This window comes from Coregonus lavaretus, assembly GCF_964263955.1.
Source record: "Coregonus lavaretus genome assembly, chromosome: 4".
In the NCBI taxonomy this organism is placed as follows: domain Eukaryota; kingdom Metazoa; phylum Chordata; class Actinopteri; order Salmoniformes; family Salmonidae; genus Coregonus; species Coregonus lavaretus.
In genome coordinates, this window is record NC_139991.1 from 5,621,078 (window position 1) to 5,645,602 (window position 24,525).

At 44.1% G+C, this 24,525-nt stretch overlaps 1 protein-coding gene across 1 annotated transcript in view; it reads left to right on the forward strand.

Annotated features, from left to right (window-relative positions):
* Positions 1-215: 215 nt before the first annotated feature.
* Positions 216-24,525, forward strand: part of LOC311127758 (polypeptide N-acetylgalactosaminyltransferase 18-like) — a 105,880-nt gene continuing 81,570 nt past the window's right edge. Inside the window, exon 1 of the mRNA XM_084159631.1 lies at positions 216-787. Within this exon, the coding sequence (XP_084015757.1) occupies positions 550-787 (238 nt within the window). The 5' untranslated portion in view covers positions 216-549. The remainder of the gene's footprint in view (positions 788-24,525) is intronic.

Sequence of the window (24,525 nt, forward strand, 5' to 3'; positions counted from 1 at the left end):
TAATAATTGTTGCGACATTGTAAACGTGTAATTACTATCTATTCATTATTATCACAAGTGAAAACCTTCACAATAAAACCCTCCCACATTCTAATCTAAATGGATAATTGTGGAAATGAATGCACAGTAGCCTATTACACAATTTCACTATCGTATCTCATTGGACAGTGGTTACACGCATGTTCCGTACGCCTTCTGTGGGTCCGTGAAATCGCGACTGCTGTGGACTTGCAAATGAAGCGAAATAGGGAGCGTTCGTCACCAAGACAATCACCTTTACTTTCCAACGACTGTGATCTTTTTTTCATCTTTGACCTACCTATTTGGATTAAATCATAGCCTTCTGCGCGTGAAGGCAGTGTGGTTATTGGATCCGGAGGCAATGGTTGCCCGCGTTTGCAGAACGAATTGCATCGTTGTGGAGTTGTAGTAATTTATCCAGGTTGCTCTCAAGTGACGCGCATAGCACATTCTAGGATTTTGGTGGGCGACAGTCGCACTTGTCCTCTGGTGTACTGAATTTCGTTGGCTATATGGAGGGGTGTCGGGATGGCTTGCACCAGGAGAACCAAAACTTTGGTGTCTACATGCGTGATCTTGAGTGGCATGACCAACATCGTGTGTCTGCTCTATGTTGGATGGGTCACTAATTATATCGCGAATGTATACATCAAAGTCCCTATGCCTGTCCCAGTGAAAAAGTTAGAAGGCGACAAGAAGGGGGACACCCTACGGATCATAGAAAGACTTGATCGACTTGAGAATGTGGTCAACCAGCACATACAAGGTAAAGTAACAGCTAGACTGAGCAGTATCCTTTACTTACCATTTGATAGATTCTGAGTTGCATATATGTTTAATTGTATTGAATGGATGGTTTGTGATATATTAATGATATCGACCTATGTGAATTAGCCTATATCTCCAAACTCAGCAAATAATTACATTGTTGATTTATAACATAAGATGACCCTAACATTTTCCTTTGTGAATAATGTGACCACCATTTGTCATCTCCTTACTTCGAATGGTGTGCCTGTCTGGACCATGTGACAGAAAGGGCAAAGGACAATGAGAACATTGCAAAGGCCATTCAGTCTCTCTGGAGGCAAAATGTCTGGTAGTCTATGCATTATAATTGGAACAGTGTTGGTGACCTTAATTGCTTCTCCAACCACATGAAATGTATAGCTGCAGTTATACTCAACATAATTGTTCAGTTCAGTTTGCCTTTCTCGCACATGCTGATGCTTAAAACCTTCTTTTTAAAAATCCAAGTCTGTCTCCTTATACATTTTGGCATACTTTTCTATTTTTTTTTGCATCTGCTCATCAGGTTTATTATGACTGCCTATTGTGAAACTCTTGAAGTTTGTTTGTCTGTTAGGCCAATAGTAGAAAACGGTCTAATTCTCTTAGACTGTCTCATGAGAACTGTATTGTAGACTGTGAATGTGAAAACTAGCCCAGCGTACTGTACCTATCTGCTACAATGTCATCTATTTTGAGCTATAAACTCAATGTCAAATGTATTTTGAAGGATGTTATATCAATGTAATACAGCACACACCGTACATACTGTACCCTAACAGAGGTTTGTCTGTTTCCCCCAGACATTAGCGTTGGAGATACTGTTGAACTTACAGTGAGTGAATTTCCACAGACATTAAATTTTTTATACTTTACTTTATAGTATTATCTCAGAAGCTCAATTGCTACAGAATGGGGCCATTGATTCAATTAATCTAATGGGAATCTGATTTTAAAAAATACATTTTGTTGTAGATCATATTGAATATCCTTTTGACTTTGGATTACTCTTTTGTTCTTGGGAATGTCTGGAATTCCCTTCTCAAATTCCTTCAGGCTTTGCCCCTCGCTACAGCATACAGTTACTCCATAATCATACTGTAATTCTCTCCCTCCCTTTCTGTGTCATGATTTGAGCTTTACTCTTGTCAACACAAGAGAATAATGTTACCCAGGCTCTGATTTGAAACTGTGTAGGACAGGTAGAGTATGAGTTACAGGCAGACAGGGAGGCACCCATCCCTAGGTGGACTTCACTGAGCTGTGAGGCACCGTACATATTAAAACCTGGCTGGTCAGTTGAGTAAACATTCTTTGTGGTGCCAAGACTACATTTCACTGTTTGGCACTGACAGAGAGTAACCTGTTGAACAGCGCTCTGTACGTTTTCTGTGTAAGAGTGTCTGCCTAACTGCCTTATCTCCTCAGGAAAACTTTGGAGTATTTGTGTTACTCAAAAGGGGCAATGTCGCATTAGGTCAGATTGTAAAGATCAATTCAATGTGGCACAGAACACGGCTGGAAGGACAGAATGCCCTCTGTCTATAGCACTATACTGGATGGATGGAGGGTGGACTGATAAAACATGCACTGTAACTCAGCTGTGCATGCATGTTGATTTGGAATTTATCACCAATCAGCCTATTAGAGGTGGGCCTCAGATTTGAGAAAGGTTTGAAGAGACGATTTGGGCAGGCATAAAATATTTGGATGAGTTTTGTAGAATAGTAAACTAGGTAGACTACTATACAGAACACATCTAGAGTTCTATTTATCTTAATAATGTAAGTGCCCCCCCCCCCCCCCCCCCCCCTCCCTCACACACACACACACACACAAACAAACACTTTTGTTTTACTATCCTTGTGGGGACCAACAAACGTATTCCCATTCAAAATCCTATTTTCCCTAACCCTAAAACTAAAACTAAACCTAACCCTAACCCTAAACCTCTAACCCTAACCTTAATTATATCCCTAACCTTTATTGTAACCCTAACCCTAAACCTAGCCCCTAAGCCTAAAATAGCCTTTTTCCTTGTGGGGACCGGCAAAATCTCCCCCACTTGTCCAAATTTTCCTGTTTTACTATCCTTGTGAGGACTTCTGGTCCCCACAAGCATAACAAAACCACACACACTCCTCATGGAGCTTTGCACTGAGTTTTAGCGCTGCTTGAAATGTAAAGATAAAGCCCCATGTCCCACAGTGTATCACTGCATGTGGGAAGGGAACATTTCCACCGGTGCACAGCAGGTGTGGCATCACCATGTTGGACACAGACAGTCCGTTAAAACATGTGTCTGGCTGATGTCACCTCCATACTCAATATAATAAGGCTTGAAAACTCCTCATATCAGTATTTGTCTAAAGAGCGGGATAAGGCAGTGCACACAACCCTTGATTTGTATTACGCACAGTCACTGAATGAGGCTCGCCTGGGTAGCTGACAAGTCCACACACGCCAACCGTAAGTGCTGTTACTGCACTCTACAGCTTTCCTTGTGCTCCCAAAAGCCTTCATAGTGTAAATGCATGTGTGTCAGGGTGCTGCTGTACTAAATGGACAACAACTTACATAGTCCTTTATTAATAAATACGCTGCCATGACACTTGTTTACCCTGAACCAATGACTATCGTTTTAAGCCATTTAGTATGTGACAACCAAATATGGACGGAGTGTTCTTGTACAGAGACAAAGAAATGTGTGTTGCACTGTATAACACTGGGCATCACTCAGGCATCAATCACTCCGAATTATGGTGTTTGTATTGTAAGTGTGAAGTCTTTCCTCCTGCAATGTGTTTACCTGGCTTTTTATGAGCATACCAGCGCTCACATTTCGAGCCGCTCAGAGTGCTCCTCTACACAGGTAACTGCAAATTCACTTGAGAGGTCTTCCTAAGTCATCAAGAAGTTAATATGAATTTAGACATGACAGATCTCAAAGGAGTTTTCTTCCGTAAAGTACATCTGGGCCTCAGAGACTTTATTATAGATCTCCCCTCTGAAAATGAGGAAAGCAATGACAAAGTATGGGTCTATTTAATGGCGATTGTTTTTGTGAGAAGGCTGTGGTCCTCTGGTTGATTTGACCTCTGGGGCTGTATATTACCCCTGGGGATAACTAATAATATGTTGCTGATTCAGAGGGAGATGATGATGCTATTTCATTGGAAGTCCTCAATCAAACAACCCGTCAAATCAATTGAAAAGCCCTCTAAATCACAATGAGTGTTTACTCTTGAGAAGAGGAGCGAGAGAGGGGACAGGGGACGTGTGTGTGTGCACGTGTGTGTGTGTGTTATACACTCCTTGCTGGAGGGCCAGTAATAAATGTTATATAATGGAACAAGAAATGTATAGCCGATGGTCTTGTCTTTTTGCATGGTTTTGGCTATAGAGCACTTATCTGCCTTGTTGCTTCCACTAAAATATCACTCCCCGTATTCTGCCATGCCAAGTTAGTTTGCCCCCACATCCTTTCAATGAAACGTTGAATGACATAATGGCTGCAAGAGGCTGCAGGCATTGACCAAGTGTCATAATAATACGTAATGCTTAACTTGCTGAGTATAGGTTAAATATGGATTGCAAACATGTGGTTCACTTGATCTAACATTAGGGCTGAACAGGTCGTTTTCAGCTGTTCTGCTGACTGTTCGGAAGCTACCCAAAATATTAATCAAATCATTGGCAATGCCAGATTACTTTTGTATTTGTAATCGTTACTTAATGCCTCAAATACTAATATTTGATTGACAGACTGGCAACTCTGTCTGAGAAAGTTTTCAATAGATATTTAGTTAACTACCCTGCCTTGCACTGACAGTCTTTATGTAATCTTAAGGGACCAATGAATATCCTCATTTCAGAGCAGAAATGTGGTGAGTGATTTGAAGGAGTCAGGCGCAGGAGGGCAAATCACAGAATAAAAGGTTTATTCTGTAAACACATCGGTACGCAGCAATGCGTCAAACACTCCAGTGCGGAATACAGGCGCACTGGAACACAACGAGGCACACGGGTGAATATCCCGGCAATACAAAATACAAGGACCTCCACCGAGCTAATCTAACCTCCACAATAAACAATCACACACAAAGACAAGGGGGCAGAGGGAACACTTATACAGGTACTGATGAGGGGATATGAACCAGGTGTGTGTAATAAATAAGACAAAATAAATGGAATGATGAGATGAGGAGCGGCAGTGACTAGAAGGCCAGTGACGATGAACGCTGAAGCCTGCGCAAACAAGGAGAAGAGGCAGCTTACAGTACCACTCCCTTGACGCACAGCTCCAGCAGCGCGCCGACACCGGCCTCGGGGACGGCCAGGAGGACGCGGATCAGGGCGAGCCGGATGGCGACGGTGGAAATCCCGCAACAGGGAGGGATTGAGAATATACCGGGACCTCCCACCGCTCCTCCGGACCGTACCCCCCCCCCCCCCAACGCCTCGAATCCAGGATGGAACGGACGGAGTACGCCAGGGCCCCCTCGATGTCCAGAGGGGGCGGAGGGACCTCCCACACCTCAGACTCCTGGAGCGGACCAGCCACCACCGGCCTGAGGAGAGACACATGGAACGAGGGGTTAATATGGTAATCTGGATGGAGTAGTAACCTATAGGTAACCTCGTTGATTCTCCTCAGGACTATGAACGGCCCCACAAACCGCGGGCTCAGCTTCCGGCAGGGCAGGCGGAGGGGCAGATTCCGGGTCGAGAGCCAGACCCAATCACCCGGTACAAAGACCGGGGCCTCACTGCGGTGGCGGTCAGCGTTGGCCTTCTGGCGACACACGGTGCGCTGGAGGTGGACATGAGCAGCGTTCCACGTCTCCTCCATGCGCCAAAACCAGTCATCCACTGCAGGAGCTTCGGTCTATCACACATTGAAATGGTGATAGGTTAGTGGAGGAGTGGCAGAGAGAGTTCTGGACAAATTCGGCCCATGGCAAGAACACCGACCACTCCCCCGGCCGGTCCTGGCAGTAGGACCGCAGGAGCCTACCCACATCTTGATTCACCCGTTCCACCTGCCCATTAGACACGGGGTGAAACCCAGAGGTCAGGCTGACCGAGACCCACAGACGTTCCATGAACGCCTTCCAGACCCTGGATGTAAACTGGGGACCCCGGTTAGACACTATGTCCTCTGTCACCCCATAGTGCCGGAAGACATGAGTAAACAGGGCCTCCGCAGTCTGCAGGGCCGTGGGGAGACCGGGCAGAGGAAGGAGGCGGCAGGCTTTTGAAAAGCAGTCCACAACGACCAGGATGGTGGTGTTAACCTGAGAGAGGGGAAGATCAGTTGGAAAGTCAATACACAAGTGGGACCATGGCCGTTGTGGAACTGGTAAAGGATGTAACTTACCCGCTGGGAGGTGCCTAGGTGCCTTACTCTGGGCGCACACCGAGCAGGAGGAGACATACACCCTCACGTCCTTAGCCAAGGTAGGCCACCAGTACTTTCTGGTCAGGCAGCGCACTGTACGGCCGATACCTGGGTGACCAGAGGAGGGGGACGTGTGTGCCCAATAGATCAGACGGTCACGAACAAGAGACGGCACGTACTGCAGCCCAGTTGGGCACTGAGGTGGAGATGGCTCTGTGCGTAATGCCCGCTCTATGTCCGCGTCCATCGCCCACACTACTGGCACCACAATGCAGGAGGCCGGGAGTATGGGGGTGTTGTCTATGGGCCTCTCCTCTGTGTCGTACAGCCATGACAGTGCATCTGCCTTCACAATCTTCGTACCCGGTATGTAAGACAGTGTAAAATCAAATCGGGTGAAGAATAGGGCCCACCTGGTCTGGCGAGGGTTCAGCATCCTCGCTGACCGGATGTACTCCAGATTACGGTGGTCAGTCCAGACGTGGAAAGGGTGTTTCGCCCCTCGAGCCAGTGCCTCCACAAGGTCAGGGCTCTGACAACAGCCAACAGCTCCCGATAACTAACGTCGTAGTTCTGCTCCGCCGGGCTGAGCTTCTTGGAGAAGAAGGCACAGAGGCGGAGCTTGGGTGGCGTGCCCGAGCGTTGAGATAGGACAGCGTCTATCCCTACCTCGGACGCATCCATCTCCACTACGAACGGTAATGATGGATCGGGATGGGCCAGTACCGGGGCTGAGGTGAACAGAGCCTTCAGGTTACTGAAAGCCCTGTCAGCCTCAGCAGACCAGCGGAGCCGGCACGGCCCACCCTTCAACAGAGCAGTGATGGGAGCTGCGACCTTGCCAAAGCCCTGGATAAACCTCCGATAGTAGTTGGCAAAGCCAATAAAGCACTGCACCTCCTTTACCGTGGTTGGAGTCGGCCAATTACGCACGGCTGAAATGCGATCTCCCTCCATCTCCACACCTGAGGTGGTGATGCGGTATCCGAGGAAGGAGACGGACTGCTGGAAAAACAGACACTTTTCTGCCTTGGCATGAAGGTCATGTTCCAACAGTTGGCCCAGCACTTTGCGAACCAGGGACACATGCTCGGCGCGTGTAGCGGAAAACACCAGAATGTCATCGATGTAGACCACTACACTGCGACCAAGCATGTCACAAAACACCTTGTTCACAAAGGACTGGAAGACGGATGGAGCATTCATCAAACTGCACGGCATCACCAGGTGTTCGTAATGCCCCGTGGTTGTGCTGAATGCTGTCTTCCACTCGTCCCCCTCTCGGACACGCACCAGGTTGTACGCACTCTAAAGATCTAATTTTGTGAATGAGCGCGCCCCATGCATTGACTCGATTACAGATGGAATGAGGGGTAGAGGATAACTATAACATATTGTCCCCTTGTTCAGTGCTCGGTAATCAATGCAAGGGCGCAGACCTCCGTCTTTCTTCTTCACAAAAAATTAACTTGAGGAGGCTGGTCGAAGTGGAGGGACGTATGAACCCCTGGCGCAGGGACTCATACATCGCCTCCGTTTCAGCCGGCGACAGGGGATATACATGACTCCTGGGAGGCACAGCGTCTACCTGGAGGTTTATCGCACAATCCCCCGCCCGATGAGGTGGTAATTTGGTCACCTGCGTTTTGGAAAACGTGTGCGCCAAATCGAGGTATTCGGGGGGAATGCGCACGGTGGAGGTAGTGTCTGGACTTTCCACCATCGTTGCACCAACGGAAACAGCTAGACACCTATCCTGACACTCTCGCGACCGCCCCGTGAGAACCTTCTGCGGCCATGAAAAGGTGGGGTTGTGTAGTGCTAACCAGGGAAGACCCAACACAACAGGGAAATCGAGAGACTCTAATGGTCAACTGTCAAGTGCTTTGATGGGCAGTGGAATGGATAGGGGAACCAATGGAATACCTAGACTATGAGCTAAGGACCTGTCCATAAAGTTCCCAGCTGCGCCTGAATCGACCAGCGCCTTACACTGTGAAACTACTGTGTAATCAGGGAAGGTGACGTGTATGGTGCAGTGCGCAGCAGAGGGCTCTGAACGAGTGTGGGTTTGCGCTACCTGGGGTGACACGAGAGTGCCCTGCCTGCCGCCTCCAGACCCGGAAGAACCCTGACGACATTGTGCAGCAGAATGTCCTCTCCTGCCACAAGAGTGACACTGGAGCTGTCGTCCTCTGTTCTCCCGAATCGCTGCACCACCCAGCTCCACCTAGTTGAAGGTGGGTGAAACGGGCAGGCCACTTTCAGGACGTCCTCTTGCAGCTAGCAGGTTGTCCAACCGGATGGCCGTGTCCACCAGCTGGTCGAAAGTCAACATGGCATTCCGGCAGGCTAGCTCCCTTCGGACGTCCTCTCACAGGCTGCACCGGAATCCGTCGATGAGGGCCCGCTCGTTCCACCCGGACCCAGCCCCTAGAGTACGAAACTCCAGGGCAAAGTCCTGCGCGGTCCTCGTCCCCTGCCCCGTAGTTGTCCAACGCGGCTCCTCCTTATCTCCAGACCGCGTTGGCCCAGTCCAGGGCTTTCCCAGAGAGGCAGGAGACAAGGGCGGACACCTTCTCCCACTCCGATGGAGTGCCCTGGCAGCGGGCAGCTGTCCCGTCATAATCCCTTGATCGGGATAGATAAATCCCTCTGGGTGCTAGGGTGTGGGTGGCTGGATCCGGTCGCTCAGCTGGTCCCGAAGAGTCGGGTCCTCTCCTCTCCAGGCGTTGGACGACCTGGAGAACCCGATCCATAGCTTCTCCCAAGCTGGCTAGCATCGTAGAATACTCCCGGACCCGCGCCATGACTCCAGGCATGTGCTCTTCTCCTGCTAACTCCATGTCTTGGTGTGTGATTCTGTGGTGAGTGATTTGAAGGAGTCAGGCGCAGGAGGGCAAATCACAGAATAAAAGGTTTATTCTGTAAACACAGCGGTACGCAGCAATGTGTCAAACACTCCAGTGCGGAATACAGGCGCACTGGAATACAACGAGGCGCACTGGAACACAACGAGGCACACTGGTGAATATCCCGGCGATACAAAATACAAGGACCTCCACCGAGCTAATCTAATCTCCACAATAAACAATCACACACAAAGACAAGGGGGCAGAGGGAACACTTATACAGGTACTGATGAGGGGATATGAACCAGGTGTGTGTAATAAACAAGACAAAACAAATGAAATGATGAGATGAGGAGCGGCAGTGGCTAGAATGCCGGTTACGACAAACGCCGAAGCCTGCCCAAACAAGGAGAGGAGGCAGCTTCGGAGGAAGTCGTGACAAGAATGCAGATATGCTGTAACCCTTCTCCCTCAAAGGGAAGTGGAGATACAGTATCTCATTCTCCCATGCTTCTATTTTACTCTCACAATTCCTCTTAGCAACTCCCACAGTTAATTACCTAAGCAGGTTGTGGATTGGTAGAATGTTGGTGTCAGGGTAACATTGGTGCCACGGTAACAGAGTAGAAATGTTGAGCATTTCTCTAAAGGGTGTCTGTTCTTTACAGAGCACAGCCTCAATGTATGTAGTGGTTTTAGGATTGTAAACATACTGGAATGACAATAAAGATCTACCAGTCCTAAGTGAATGTGGTGTCAGTGAAAGTGTGCTGAAGCAGGGGTGAAGTGTGAGAGTGTGGATAGGGAGGGGAAAGGGAGTCTCCAGAATGTTGATTTTCCAGTAATGGAACGATTATTGAATTACAGATAAACAAATGCACTGGAGGACGATTGCAAATGAAAACAATTAATTACCAAGAATCCAGAGGGCAAAAGCATCATGAGGAAAATCTGAATAAATTAGAATACCTCCCTTGCAAGTATTTCAGTTCAAAGAGTGTCCCCTGACAATTTACTCTAAACAGGAAAATATCTCTGGCACTTATTCAAGGCTACTGTGCCATGTTTATTTGAATTAACTGATAAAATAGTGTCTTCATGTAATTGATGTTAGTCACTACTGTGATTCTGAGGTAGATTCATGTCTCATTGCTGGAGAAGTGTAAGGAGGGGGTTATTTTTATGGTTTACTCCGTATCTGCTAGAATATCTAGAAAGCAACGTACAGATACTTCAGGACAGCGTTTAGAAGTGTCCCACTGAAACAAAAGCGTTTGACAGCCCTCTCTGGCTATACTGTGATTAAGATGGTCCCATGCAGACTCGGCCTCTCCTCTATACCCCACCATCATCCCAAGCAATTTGTCTCAGTCCCTCATATATGCCCAGTCTATTTGCTAAGTGCACACATGGGCACAAAGACAGCTTGTGTTCCACCAGACAGGCTTTTTAGGGAAGGCTCATCTCCATGTGGCGAAACGAGGAAGCTGAGTGAAGGTGACAGTAACTTAGAGAAATTGGAGTGCTTTGTTTTTACATGCTAGATTGTCTACCCATATTCATCTGCTGTCCTATTTACTTCATAATTCATAATTCATGCCTCTGAGTAAGAAAGTAACATTTTGGTTTGAGCAGAAAAAAAACTTTTATTTCTGGAGTTCTAGAGTCTTTCTATTCTAATACTGTATTAGTCTTTGATGTATTGATTTATGAGTAGGACTGCTTTCTCATAGAGCAGGAAACATACCAGGATATACTACACAGGGGAAATGCACAAACACATTTGCTTATTTAGGAATTCATATAGAAACTCCCTGACAAGAATGAAGGAAGAGTTGGCACAGTGGTGCAAATCGAGGTCATGCAGAGCACAGCACAGTCGATGGCTGCATTCGAAAACAGGTCTGGAGATATTTACAGATGTAGGATCTTAATTTGAGCCAGTTCGCTACAGCAGGAAAATAATCCTGCAGCAACAGGAAATGTGAAGTATTATTTGGATTATAATGAATGGACATTTTTGTAGGGGTTGATAAATTTTTCGTAAGGGAAAATGAAGTCTGAAATGTTGAAGTGGAAATTACAAACTTCAGAAGCCTTTTTAAACCTCAAATACACTACAAGTTTTACATTTCCTGCATTTCAGGAAGGTTTAGCAGACTACAGATGTAGGATTTTAATTTGATCACCCTGTTGCAGGAGAACTTTCAAACGTAGTGTATTTGAGGTTTAAAAAGGCTTCTGAAGTTTGACATTTTCACATAGACATTTCAGACTGAATTTTCCCATACGAAAAATGTACCAACCTCTACAAAAATGGCTATTAATTATAATACACATAATAATTAACATTTCCTGTTGCTGCAGGATTCTTTATCCACTGTAGCAAACTGGCTCCAATTAAGATCCTACATCTGTATCCTGCGCAAGGGTGGTGTAAACTGTGGATTGATAACCCAGAGACTGATAGAAGTGAGATGGAGAGAGATGATGACAGGAAGGAAGGAAGGAAGGAAGAGACTCGGTAGGAGGCTGCATCACCAGTGGCCTGCCCGGGGATTCATCACTGTTAACCCTAATTGGGATGTTAATCAAAACGCATATGTCTCATCATGTCCCCTGCTCACTGGCTCCCAGGGCTCATAACACATTAATAATCCCATCACTGATCCAGGAGTGAACCGAATGGACCTAACTAACTGTCATACTGTGGGTCATTGTGTGTTATTCTATGATAGTTATTCATTGGCACATGCGTAGCTGTGAGACTATTGAGGTTGTTAGCTATGTCATTGTTGTTGAACCGTCAGTGAGTGAAACAACTCCCTCCTGCATCAGTGTTCTTATTATGGAGTGTACCGAGTGGAGAGGCTTTCTAACTTATACTAACTATTGAGTGTATGAAGCAGCTAATTACAGAGGAGCCACTTTTTTTCTCCCATATCTTGAGCAGGGGATTCTAATTAGCGGCAATGGGACCTAATTGCTAGTTAATTAGAGGGAATGAAGAACCTGTGAGGAGCTATGAGTATAGGCCCAATCAGCCAGAGTTGAACATTCCCTGAACCTGACAGAAATTAGCGCTCCACTGCAGACTGGCATGTGTGATGATGTATTGGGAGAGAGTACTACTAATGCATTTCATATCCACAGGATGTTGAAAATCAGCCTCAATTATCACCATGTCTCATTTTATTATTTTTACCCTGGAACTTAATTACTTTGTGCCGCTAAATTCTCCTGTTATCTAATTGTTTTTCAGTGTTCCTCACAAACCACCTGAAGGCAACACACACACCACACAGGTTTATTTTCAGATGTTCATTAAAATCGCTATAGCAATTAGCATCTGGCCACATTCGTCCACTGGGCTGCAACACGTCCTGTCATTCATAATAGTTATCACCAATCCATATAATCACAATCTGCCCTGTGCGCATTAAAACATGCCCCATTCATGCTGTCATGTTTTCTTATAGTGCACATTAGTACAATCAGTTATAGTAATGTGCTTTCCTGTATCATTATATTTATTCATTCATCATTAAATTGAACATATTCCAAGTAGGGCTGTGGCGGTCAGTGATTGTCAAGCAAATAACTGCCGGTCTCACGGTAATTGACTGTTAATTAATATAAACACGTTTAGTGTCTCCTGGCTTCCACGCATAGCGTACAAGCCACTGATGCAGACTTTTGGAACATCTCAATTTTAAAAAGTCTAATAAATCCATTTAATATTGCCTACACCATCACAATACATCCATTATTTATTTTAGACAGGTCTAAATAAACATGATACGAAGAAAATGTAGTCTATTTCTGAAGAACAGAAAAGCATAATGAGATGTCCTTCTGTTAGGCCCTGATGTGGCTATACCATATGGCTGTGGGCTACACTAGTTCATTTAGCAGACAAGATTTGCTTAGAATTCCACATAATTTTGTATTATTTTATAGTATGAAGAATACAATTGAACATAGCTGAATAAAATAGAATGGATATTTTCTCCAAACGATTTCCAAGGAAGTGCGCACATGTGGCTATTCTGTGTTGAGCGGTTAACAAAGAAACAGGTCCTCCTATATGCTTAATTTCTAGTTATTTATGCAACCTTAGTTGTGACACAAACGTTGGCTATATGTTTAGATTTTTAATACATTCTAAGGCTGCATGATGCAACTCTAATGATGATTTGTAAAAAGTTGCATGAAAGGCATGAGCTCTGAGTTGTTTCTTGTGCAGGCTTTACATACTTCATCAGTCTCTCATTCACAATTTGACAAGCACTTGATAATATTCTCACCAGGCCTTGAATATCCCGGCGGTATCCCCCTTGTGTGGCCGTAATGCCCCCTAAAAAATGCCTTTTGCGGTGGCCGTTGTGCCCTTGGGCTGAATATGACAATTGTAATTCCCTTATCCCGGCTGCCGCGCTCCGAAGCACCTCTCACTCACATGGCTCTCTCAGATATCTCAATTCTTATTAGCCAATGCCCTTCACGTGAATGGGTCCTTCTCACAGGCATCTCAGCTAAGAAGTAGGCTACAAGTGAAGACAGACACATCGGGGACGCAACTGCGTGCGTCCCTCTTATCGAATTTCCGAGGCCCATATTGAAGATGTTAGAAGAACTGTCCACATTTAGCATACTTTTCGTCAGCCAACAAGATGAGTAGGCCTATCGAACAGCAAAAGCACTAGCCTATGTCAATCTGCTATCCCCCATAGTACAAAAGTTTACCTATTCTATTGGTCAACTTGTCCTTCTGTGCAAGAAATAAATATTCCAAACATACACTGGTACAGTTGTGGGATGCGAAATTCAAAAATTCGAAAATCCCAAATTAATACAACCACTCGCATCAAAATACCTTTTAAAAGCAATGAGGCTGATGCAACAGATGAGAACGTTTAGCTTAAAATGTTTATAAACTATTAGGCTATTTCTTCACATTATAAGTGCCCCAAATGCGCACATGGCAGTAGGCTATAAGTGCAAATATTCCAAAATGCAATCAATTAGCGGGAAAACACTGTTCTCAAAGGTGACCGCAAATGCGATTATGCTTGTAATGCTTTATTATACTGAACAAAAAAATAAACGCAAGATGCAACAATTTCAAAGACTTTACTGAGTTACATTTCATAAAAGGAAATCAGTCAATTGAAATAAATTCAGAAGGCCCTAAACTATGGATTTCACATGACTGGGCAGGGGTGCAGCCATGGCTGGACCTTGGAGGGCATATGCCCACCCACTTGGCAGCCAGGCACACTCACTGGGGAGCCAGGCCCATCCAATCAGAATGAGTTTTTCCCCACAAAATGGCTTTATTACAGACAGAAATATTCCTCAGCACCAACCACCCCCCCTCATACGATCCCACAGGTGAAGAAGCCGGATGTGGAGGTCTGTGGTTTTGAGGCCGGTTTGACGTACTGCCAAATTCTCTAAAACGACGTTGGAGGTGGTTTATGGTAGAGAAATGAACATTCAATTCTCTGGCAACAACTCTGGTGGACATTCCTACAGTCAGCATGCCAATTGCACACTCCCTCAAAACTTGAGACATCTGTGGCATTGTTTTGTGTGACAAATCTGCACATTTTAGAATGGCCTTTTATTGTCCCCAGCACAAGGTGCACCTGTGTAATGATGATGCTGCTTCTTGATATGCCACACCTGTCAGGTGGATGGATTATCTTGGCAAATGAGAAATGCTCACTAACAGGGATGTAAACAAAATTTGAGATATTAGTATATAAAACATTTCTAGGATCTTTTATTTAAGTTCCTGAAACATGGGACCAACACTTTACATGTTACATTTATATTTTTGGTGAAAGTTATCTTCCCCAAACTTGAAACTCACTCGCCGCCTATGTATGCCAGTTAGGCTCTACACCGGTTGTAAAGCTGATTAATGTGCTTATTTTTAAGAAGTTATTTGGCCACTTTAGTTGTGATACAAAACTTATCAAAACATATAGGCCTATGGGCTAGGCTACATGAAGTGTTCGACTATGATTTGAAAAAGTCACCAAAAAAAGGCATGCACTGTTTTTTGCCTTAATGCATACGCTGGGCATCATTCACAAGTGATAGGCTAATATTGTCACCCATCAGACTATTCTTAATTTAATGTTGTCTTTACATATACTAAATAATATATGTGTGAAATTAGTTTTGATTTAGAATAGGCCATTATCATGCACCTGTCTCAGAACAGGGGCATGGAGAAAAAAGCAGATGTCATCTATGCACTTAAATAGCGAATGGAGGACTCTTTTCCCATGGTTCATTTTCATGCCAGCCAGGTAGGCTATACTCCTGTTGTAATGCGAAGCAATGTGCTTAATATTAGGAAAGTTGATAAATAAATATAGTAGGCCTAACCTATAGAAAGCTGATGGGATCCTCCTCTTTTTAATAGAGGCCATAAAAACTGTTTTCTCACGCAATTGCATAGCCTATAGAAATGTTGCGCAACATGAGCTCATGGGCTCTCATGAAGTGTTTGATTTGATTTTCAAAAACATTTGCATTGATGTCAGAGTGGTTAGAGGGACAATAGAGTGCTGAGTACCAGGCAGTTAGCAAATTTGGTAGGCTACTAATGACCATCAGCAGCATCAGAGCTTGGAGAAGCCTAGTTACCATGACTAAACGGTCACGTGAAATTTGACTGCAGTCATGACTCATGACCGCCGGTGTGGCGGTAATACGGTCACCATAACAGCCCTAATCCCAAGCATGTTCCACTGTCACTGGGCATTAGTGATGTCCATCATTTTTCATACTAGTTGTATTGACGTGTGGGCATATAGACATGTTGTAGTAAAACTAGTAATGACTAAAGTACAGTATGTCTTCTTTTATTGATTGCAGTTTAGACGTCAAGTTGTCATATACTGAAAGGGAAGTTAAAACAGCACCCTTCTGTCTGTTTCAAGGCCAGAAGTGACAGTTGCAGGTGAAGACAAAGAGTCATTCTGGCCTCATTGTGTCAGAAGGAGTTCTTGGCTGAAGCCAAAAACATTTGCAAGCAACGATGTCCTTTGAAATGCTGTTACAGTCGTAAAAGCATGCAGGTACAAAGCCTGGAAGTGATGATTTGTTTTGAAGCCAGAGAGCGTGTACAGTTGGGTTTACGCCGATTGAGTGCACCCGCTGTTGTTGTAAACCACAGACGACTCAAAAGATGAACTATGAACAGACGTTATTATGAGGGGGAAATCATCCATGCCTACACTACCAAACCGCTCCATTCCGGCCAGTGGGCATAGGGCAGCGGTTTAGTCATCTCTGTCTCATAGACTGACTAATCTCATAAGGAAGAACAGAGCTGTAGAAGTAGAAAGTGGCCTATCAGACACTACAATTCAGCGTAGCTCACTCAAGAGGCTGTTGTCTTGAAAGAAAACGTTGGATTAATTTTAATAGTTGTGCTTTAAATATTTTTAAAGCAGTTGTCTATGAATGGTTCAGGTAGGCTTCAAGGCAAGCCCCTAATCTGCTCTGCTCAGAAAGAAGACCCAATGATGTGTAAACCTTCCCACTGTGTTAACTTTGCCACCTGTGTCGGGGGTTTCCCCTCTGGCATTACCATGTAGGCCCGTCTTGTAACCTTTTAATCGAGAGAAAATTGCTTCAAAGAATATCAACCACTCTCATTATCCCATCCTCTTTTCATTACTTAATTCTCCTTGCATCAGAAAGAAACACTCATTATTTTCACTTTAAGTTGTGACATTACCATGATAGACAGTAGCCTTAAATTCTTATTTTATGAGAATGATAATATATTTACCCTCCAAGTTCAACTCACTCTTCCTCTTCTCTCCAGTTGAAATTGAAACCCACTGTGACTTTGGCATTAGCATTAGCATTAGCATACGTCAGATGTGAGGACAGATAGCAGCCTGTCCTCTGCTGTCTCAGTAAACTCTTAGACTTGGAGTGTCTGTGTCAGATGCCTCATGTTGAAGAGCACAGACCACAGGGCTGGAGGAGGAGAGCCCTTTATATGTCTGTTTTCACAGGGAGCCAATAAGAGATGACTCTGTGCTTCTGTTACTGTAGGATGTGATGCTAGGTGAAGTTATCAGGGCCTTTGAAGCTCAGAGCTTGCACCTGAGTTGCATCAGTGTCACAGGGGACATTTCCACATCTGACTATAGCAGGTGCATCAGCAGAAACAATGTGTGAGTATTTATCATCCACAATATTCATGAGTATAAAATGTTTTCTGTTTTAAATGTTGTCTGAAAGGTATTTTCAACTTGTCAACACTAGTTAAGTCCTGTCCACCTCTCTAGAGCTGTCACTGTGTCACTGCAGGCAATACCTGAAGGAATGCCCAGAGAGATGAGTGGTGTTCTGAAACATGCCATCTCTACTCCTGAAATAGTCTGAGTGACGTATTACTTGTTCCCACAAATGCCTCTGATACACAAGCATCACAAATGTGTGCACAATCAGCATGAGGTTTTGCACATTTGAGAGGCATGGATTTGTAAACCTCATTACTGATATATTTAGCATGTGTGGTTTCTATACTCCACTTCCTCATGAAACCTTCACATTCTACAGGCATTCTTTTTGTTTTCTAAACCTTGTCTGTGACTGTTCGGATCTCAAAGAGCTGCTATTCTTTCTATTGATTTAGAATCTCTCCTCTGTTCTTCATCAAGGCCATCAGCTTGTATAGAGAAGTAGCCTACGCCAGTCAGAGGCTGAAGTGGAGACAGAATCTTCGGTCATAAGAGGAGTTTATGCCTGGAGTGCTCTGCTCTGCTCTGCCAGCCTCTCTCCTCTGCCTCTCTGTTCCGCCTCCTCACTGCACAAGTGCAAGCCATCAAATATTCACTGCTGCCTTTAGAATGCAAATGAAAAGTGTAAAAATAGATCCAATATGTTTTAAGGTGGTGATACTGGAAGGAATTAAGTCATTACACATTCTCCCAAAAGATGCTTAAAATGCTGTTTGTATTTGCATCCGACCGCCTCCACTGAATTGTGTGCGGAACTCGAATGAACTCAGGTTGAGCATTCCAACACCAGTAGTGTTGGCTTGCTGCAGTCTGATTCTGTTGGACCCACAAAAGTCTCCTTGAAATGCTAGTGGTGCATTAATCAAAGAGAATAGCCTGAAGTGTATGATGTGCATCTGCTAGTACTTCACACACACATGACATGACCCCTAAGACCTCAGGTCACAGGTTCAGGTCCAGCCTCATTAGCTACTCCCGCTCTATAGCAATTATTCAGAGAAATATCCATGTGAAGACAAATAGCAGGCCGTGGAGAAGACCAAAGGAATGTTAAGAACTATCCTGATGCAGGTATTACTTTCTAAAGTTAGTTCCACAACAGCGTATTGTATTCTCTTATTACATGTCTATATCAACTCTGATGTCAATTCCACAATGTAGAAAGGATAGTACAGTTCTGCTCTGTAATAAAACAACAGTTTGTCGGCTACATCTGCTGCAGAAGGACAAGAGTGAGCCATGGAAATAAAAGTGCTAAAAACAAAATGGCTGCCTATTTAAAAATGAGATGGAGAACAAGCTATGAAGGAAAAATACTGGAGTTTTGGTGCAGGTACAGCCAACTAGTGCAAAAATAATATTGCGATATATTCAAAACAATACGATACGATACCATATATCATAAAATATTATATCCTGATATTTAACTGTCTAGATGTTTTCCCCCCTTCACTAGTAATAACTCTACAGCAGGCATGATGCACACAAGCACAATGCAAATAATGCCTATTTAGTAACAAGATAATCTTTCTTTAGTCACAGCTTTCAATGTCTTCATGCTATGGTTGGGGAATATTGTCCTGTCCCAGCAGCTTGAGAAGAACAGAAAAGAGAATGGTCTTGAATTGAAAGGCTACAGGGCATTGTGTGTTACTTCTGAAAGCTCTAAATGGATGCTTCTGAGCTGCCTTTCATAAAAACCCAGTTTGAAGCTTTGGAAAACAGATATTCTGACAAAACATGATAGGAGGAATATAGCCACCAGGCAGCACTTTGTCAGTCTGGAACAGAGGGCAATGGCAGCCGTCAGCGGCCAACCGCTCTGTCTGACCTGAGGTGTTAGCGAAGTGGCACAGCGAAAACCTTCCCTCTCATGTGCTTTAGTGGGGCATCTGCAGAGCAGTGATAAGGAGTGGACTGCTAAAAATGTTCCCTCACTGCAGACACTTTCGAGTCAATTAAATCTCTCATAGCACTATCTGGAATTTACAGTGGGGGAAAAAAATATTTAGTCAGCCACCAATTGTGCAAGTTCTCCCACTTAAAAAGATGAGAGAGGCCTGTAATTTTCATCATAGGTACACGTCAACTATGACAGACAAAATGAGAAAAAAATTCCAGAAAATCACATTGTAGGATTTTTAATGAATTTATTTGCAAATTATGGTGGAAAATAAGTATTTGGTCACCTACAAACAAGCAAGATTTCTGGCTCTCACAGACCTGTAACTTCTTCTTTAAGAGGCTCCTCTGTCCTCCACTCGTTACCTGTATTAATGGCACCTGTTTGAACTTGTTATCAGTATAAAAAACAACCTCAAACAGTCACACTCCAAACTCCACTATGGCCAAGACCAAAGAGCTGTCAAAGGACACCAGAAACAAAATTGTAGACCTGCACCAGGCTGGGAAGACTGAATCTGCAATAGGTAAGCAGCTTGGTTTGAAGAAATCAACTGTGGGAGCAATTATTAGGAAATGGAAGACATACAAGACCACTGATAATCTCCCTCGATCTTGGGCTCCACGCAAGATCTCACCCCGTGGGGTCAAAATGATCACAAGAACGGTGAGCAAAAATCCCAGAACCACACGGGGGGACCTAGTGAATGACCTGCAGAGAGCTGGGACCAAAGTAACAAAGCCTACCATCAGTAACACACTACACCGCCAGGGACTCAAATCCTGCAGTGCCAGACGTGTCCCCCTGCTTAAGCCAGTACATGTCCAGGCCCGTCTGAAGTTTGCTAGAGTGCATTTGGATGATCCAGAAGAGGATTGGGAAAATGTCATATGGTCAGATGAAACCAAAATATAACTTTTTGGTAAAAACTCAACTCGTCGTGTTTGGAGGACAGAGAATGCTGAGTTGCATCCAAAGAACACCATACCTACTGTGAAGCATGGGGGTGGAAACATCATGCTTTAGGGCTGTTTTTCTGCAAAGGGACCAGGACGACTGATCCGTGTAAAGGAAAGAATGAATGGGGCCATGTATCGTGAGATTTTGAGTGAAAACCTCCTTCCATCAGCAAGGGCATTGAAGATGAAACGTGGCTGGGTCTTTCAGCATGACAATGATCCCAAACAAACCGCCCGGGCAACGAAAGAGTGGCTTCGTAAGAAGCATTTCAAGGTCCTGGAGTGGCCTAGCCAGTCTCCAGATCTCAACCCCATAGAAAATCTTTGGAGGGAGTTGAAAGTCCGTGTTGCCCAGCGACAGCCCCAAAACATCACTGCTCTAGAGGAGATCTGCATGGAGGAATGGGCCAAAATACCAGCAACAGTTTGTGAAAACCTTGTGAAGACTTACAGAAAACGTTTGACCTGTGTCATTGCCAACAAAGGGTATATAACAAAGTATTGAGAAACTTTTGTTATTGACCAAATACTTATTTTCCACCATAATTTGCAAATAAATTCATAAAAAATCCTACAATGTGATTTTCTGGATTTTTCTTTCTCATTTTGTCTGTCATAGTTGACGTGTACCTATGATGAAAATTACAGGCCTCTCTCATCTTTTTAAGTGGGAGAACTTGCACAATTGGTGGCTGACTAAATACTTTTTTTCCCCACTGTAAGTTAGGGAAATTGTTTGGTTCAAAATTTATGAATTTGCAACCCCTGTCGTGATAATGATAGCACATGTTGTAAAATGATAGCTGGGTTTATTATCATAAACCCCTCAAACAGTAAGGTAAGCATGGATGTGCTTTACTCTGATTATAGAGTTATTGAACATATAAGCATTTCTTCCTCTCACAGTGTTGGATATGCCAGGAGACTCTGCCATTTTCTTTGAATTAGAGCCACAGTTTAAACTTAATCTTATCGCATTTGAGTATCAGTGTTACTGCCAATTCCACATCCCTTAGTCAATTTCAATTCATCAAGTTCACCTCACATGGGAGTTTTACTCCGTTTAATGATTTTGAAGGTAACATTTCCTTCTTTTAATAGTATAAGAATAATGGCTCTAGTGTTTTCTATGCCAGAAGACAGAAACAGCATAGACGTGCGTGATGTACAACGCATATTCTCCAAAATGCAGAGACTTCCAGGGACTACATACTGTCGAAGGTTTCATCATTGAATTAGACTGTAAAGCGTAGGCAATTCACCTTAAAGTCATGTCAACAATTAAAATCTATTTTCTTCTTTGGTTATCTATTGTTTTCTTGAGACGTAGGCTGTGGATGAATATAAGCTAGTTGTTTTCATAACTGTTCACAAACTCTTCAGCACTCCCATAATCTAATGCCGCGTTCATGTGCTAGTCGGAACTAGGAAACTCGTACATTTCCGACTTGCTAACAGGTTGTAGTTATACACATGCCGCGTTCAACCAGTTAGCAAGTCGGAAATGTACGAAAGCACGCAAACGTGGAATTAACTGGTGGTCCATGCAGCTGCCGTTCCCTGTTGTGATTCACTCTTAAGAATGAGAATGTGTTGTTTGTGTCTGAGAAAAACTTTGCTAAGCAGAGAGGCCAAACCCTCTAGCTTTGAGATAAATAAAAGCGCTCTGCTGTAGCAAGGTTGTTGAATAGTAATTATCACAAATGAGAAAGCTTTTACCTTGCCATAAATATTTAGAGAGGAAAAACATTAATGAAAAAAATATAAGACATCTGAATGCACATCTTTGTAGCCTCATTGAGTAGCCTTCCACCTCAGGCAAACAAAGCGTAATGGTGTTTGTCTGGTACACATAATGCAGAGTCAGCCAAGCACTTCTCCCTCTGAGAGGAGCCTAAAGCTCCCTGCTGGATGTCTGTCTCTGCAGCACGCAGACTGAACACGCTCAGCAGCACAGAGCCCTCCAGTCAGTCAGGCCATGTTTAAAGGCCAGTCTCATCCAGTCTCCCCCAGCCTCCTCCCTCTTCCTTCCTGCTTCAGCCACTTCCTTCCTGCTCCAGCCTCCTCAGGCTCCTTCAGTCTTCCCAAGCCTCTTACAGCCTCACTCAGCCTCCACCAGTCTCCTCCAGTCTCCTTCAGTCTCCTCCAGTCCTGCTCCCTTTGGTTAGAGAGCTAATAGCTTCTGGAAGAGGAGGGGATCTGGGCCTCATTGAGAAGGACGGGCCTTTTCATTTGGGGGAAATGGTCCTGTCACGGGGTTTCCACAGTCACCAGAACATTCCTTAAAGTGGCTCTGTGGTAGAGGGGAGGGGGCAGGTTCATTTGGAGAGGGGTAACCATTTAAATCCTGCTCTCCTTGTGCCCATATTACTCCCTCAGACAGAGTGGGAGGATGTGGAGACAGGACTCAAGAGAAAGCTGTTTATTTTCAGACTGCAGTCTAACTGGAGTGGAATGGAAGTGATGAATAAAGGGAAGGGGAGGACAATAGATAACAACAGATGACTGACTTTCCCTTCACTTCCATTCAGCTGTTGTTTGTCATTTCTCATCATACATATATTCTATCAATGCGTGGGAGCAAAAGGCTGTGACTGTATTCGAGCTGGAGAATAGAACGATGGTGGACATGTTTCTTGCTGTTTGCATGTGGGATGGTACGGTACATAAAATACCTCTTATAATAGGTAGGCTCACCATCTATTTTGTATTATTCCCAGGCTCCCATCTTGATGTCTTGAATTTGGTTGGCAGCCTGTTTCCATCATGCACCCTTATGGAAGACTTCTTGGGCTCTGGGGCTTGTTTTCCACCTTCAATGGCTGGTGACACATTCAGCCAGCTGGTTCAGTTAAAGAGGCTCTGCCATTAAACAACAACAACACTACTACCTCAGGCTATTGTTCCACCCATCCCATCTCTCCCTGATGCAGCACCCCTGTTCACACCGGCAGCAGAACAGAGGAGGCTGGTTCACCAGAGCTGGGTTAGCAGGATATAATGCCAGACAAATAAGTCACACTCTTACTGTACTTCCATCAACTCTGTGCTTTGGTGACGAAGGGCGGTGTACGTGTGATCCTAGCCTCTGCCACAGTGTCATCTATTCCATTAGGAGTTAGTTGCAGCCAAGGAACTTATGTTCCTAGCCTGCAGCCAAAAGCCAAGCTCAAAGAGAGCAGCAGGTTATCTGATTGAAGTACTTGCAAAAGGCTAAGGCTGGACTGACCTGTGCCAGATTCCCATTAACATTCCCTCAGTAAAACTCTGAGCGCTCCCAACGTGAATAATTAATTGAAAACCAACACCAGCTGGAATAACTGTGATGTTATGATGATGAGAGATCCCAGTGTTTGGGCCTGCATTCCAAATCTATGTGGACCTAGTGTTCCAGTATATAGGCCAGTGAAGTCTGTTTTTAGTTGCAGTGAGAAACAACTCAAGCTCAGGAGCACATCACAAGTGGTTGGTGTGACATCTGTAGAATGGCTGTTTAAAGACAGCAGTCTACCGTGTTACTGAAATATTTAAAAAAGCAGATCGAAAGAAACCTTGAGTCTTCTCAAGTTCCTCTTCACTTTATCTACTGGTGTCTTCATGGATTGTTACGGGTAAAGATATAGGTTTTGGTGGAGCATGACTTGAATTCTACTCCGTTTTGGAGATTTTTCAGTTTTTTTTCTTTCTGTTGTTCAAAGTTTTCTTTAGAAAATATTATGTTGTCTCGTTTGCTTGATACAATAATTAAGATTCAGATATGGTTTAGATATCATGGCAGACAAGCAGACCCATTATTTAAACGATGTCACTCTCACAAACAAAAAGTTATCAAGCAGCATAAGTCTGTACTTATCATAGATTTTGACCAGATAACTCTCTATTATCATCAGATAGATAAGCAGCTTTAGCCGCCTTGATCTAATTTAATTTGGCTCAGCCAAGTATTTATTTCCTGAATCTTACGATCCAATGTAAAAGGGAAGGGAAGGGGAAATGTTATGGGCATGATAATCATTTTCTGTCTCTTTCCAGCTTCAGAGTCTTATTATCATACAGGAAAATATTCTAAAGGCTTAGGGAGGCGCATCACGCATCTCTCTCTATCTCTCTCTCTCTCTCTCTCTCTCTCTCTCTCTCTCTCTCTCTCTGTCTCACTCTCTTGCATGCAGTGAAAACATTCAAGCATGCGCTGTCATTTGTTATCGGGTAAAGTCTTTAACTTATCCTCCCAGCATTATATTACATTGATTAATGTTGATTAATTGGCTATAATTGAAACTTTGATTAAAAGTTATGATGTGACATTCAGATTTATGTTCTC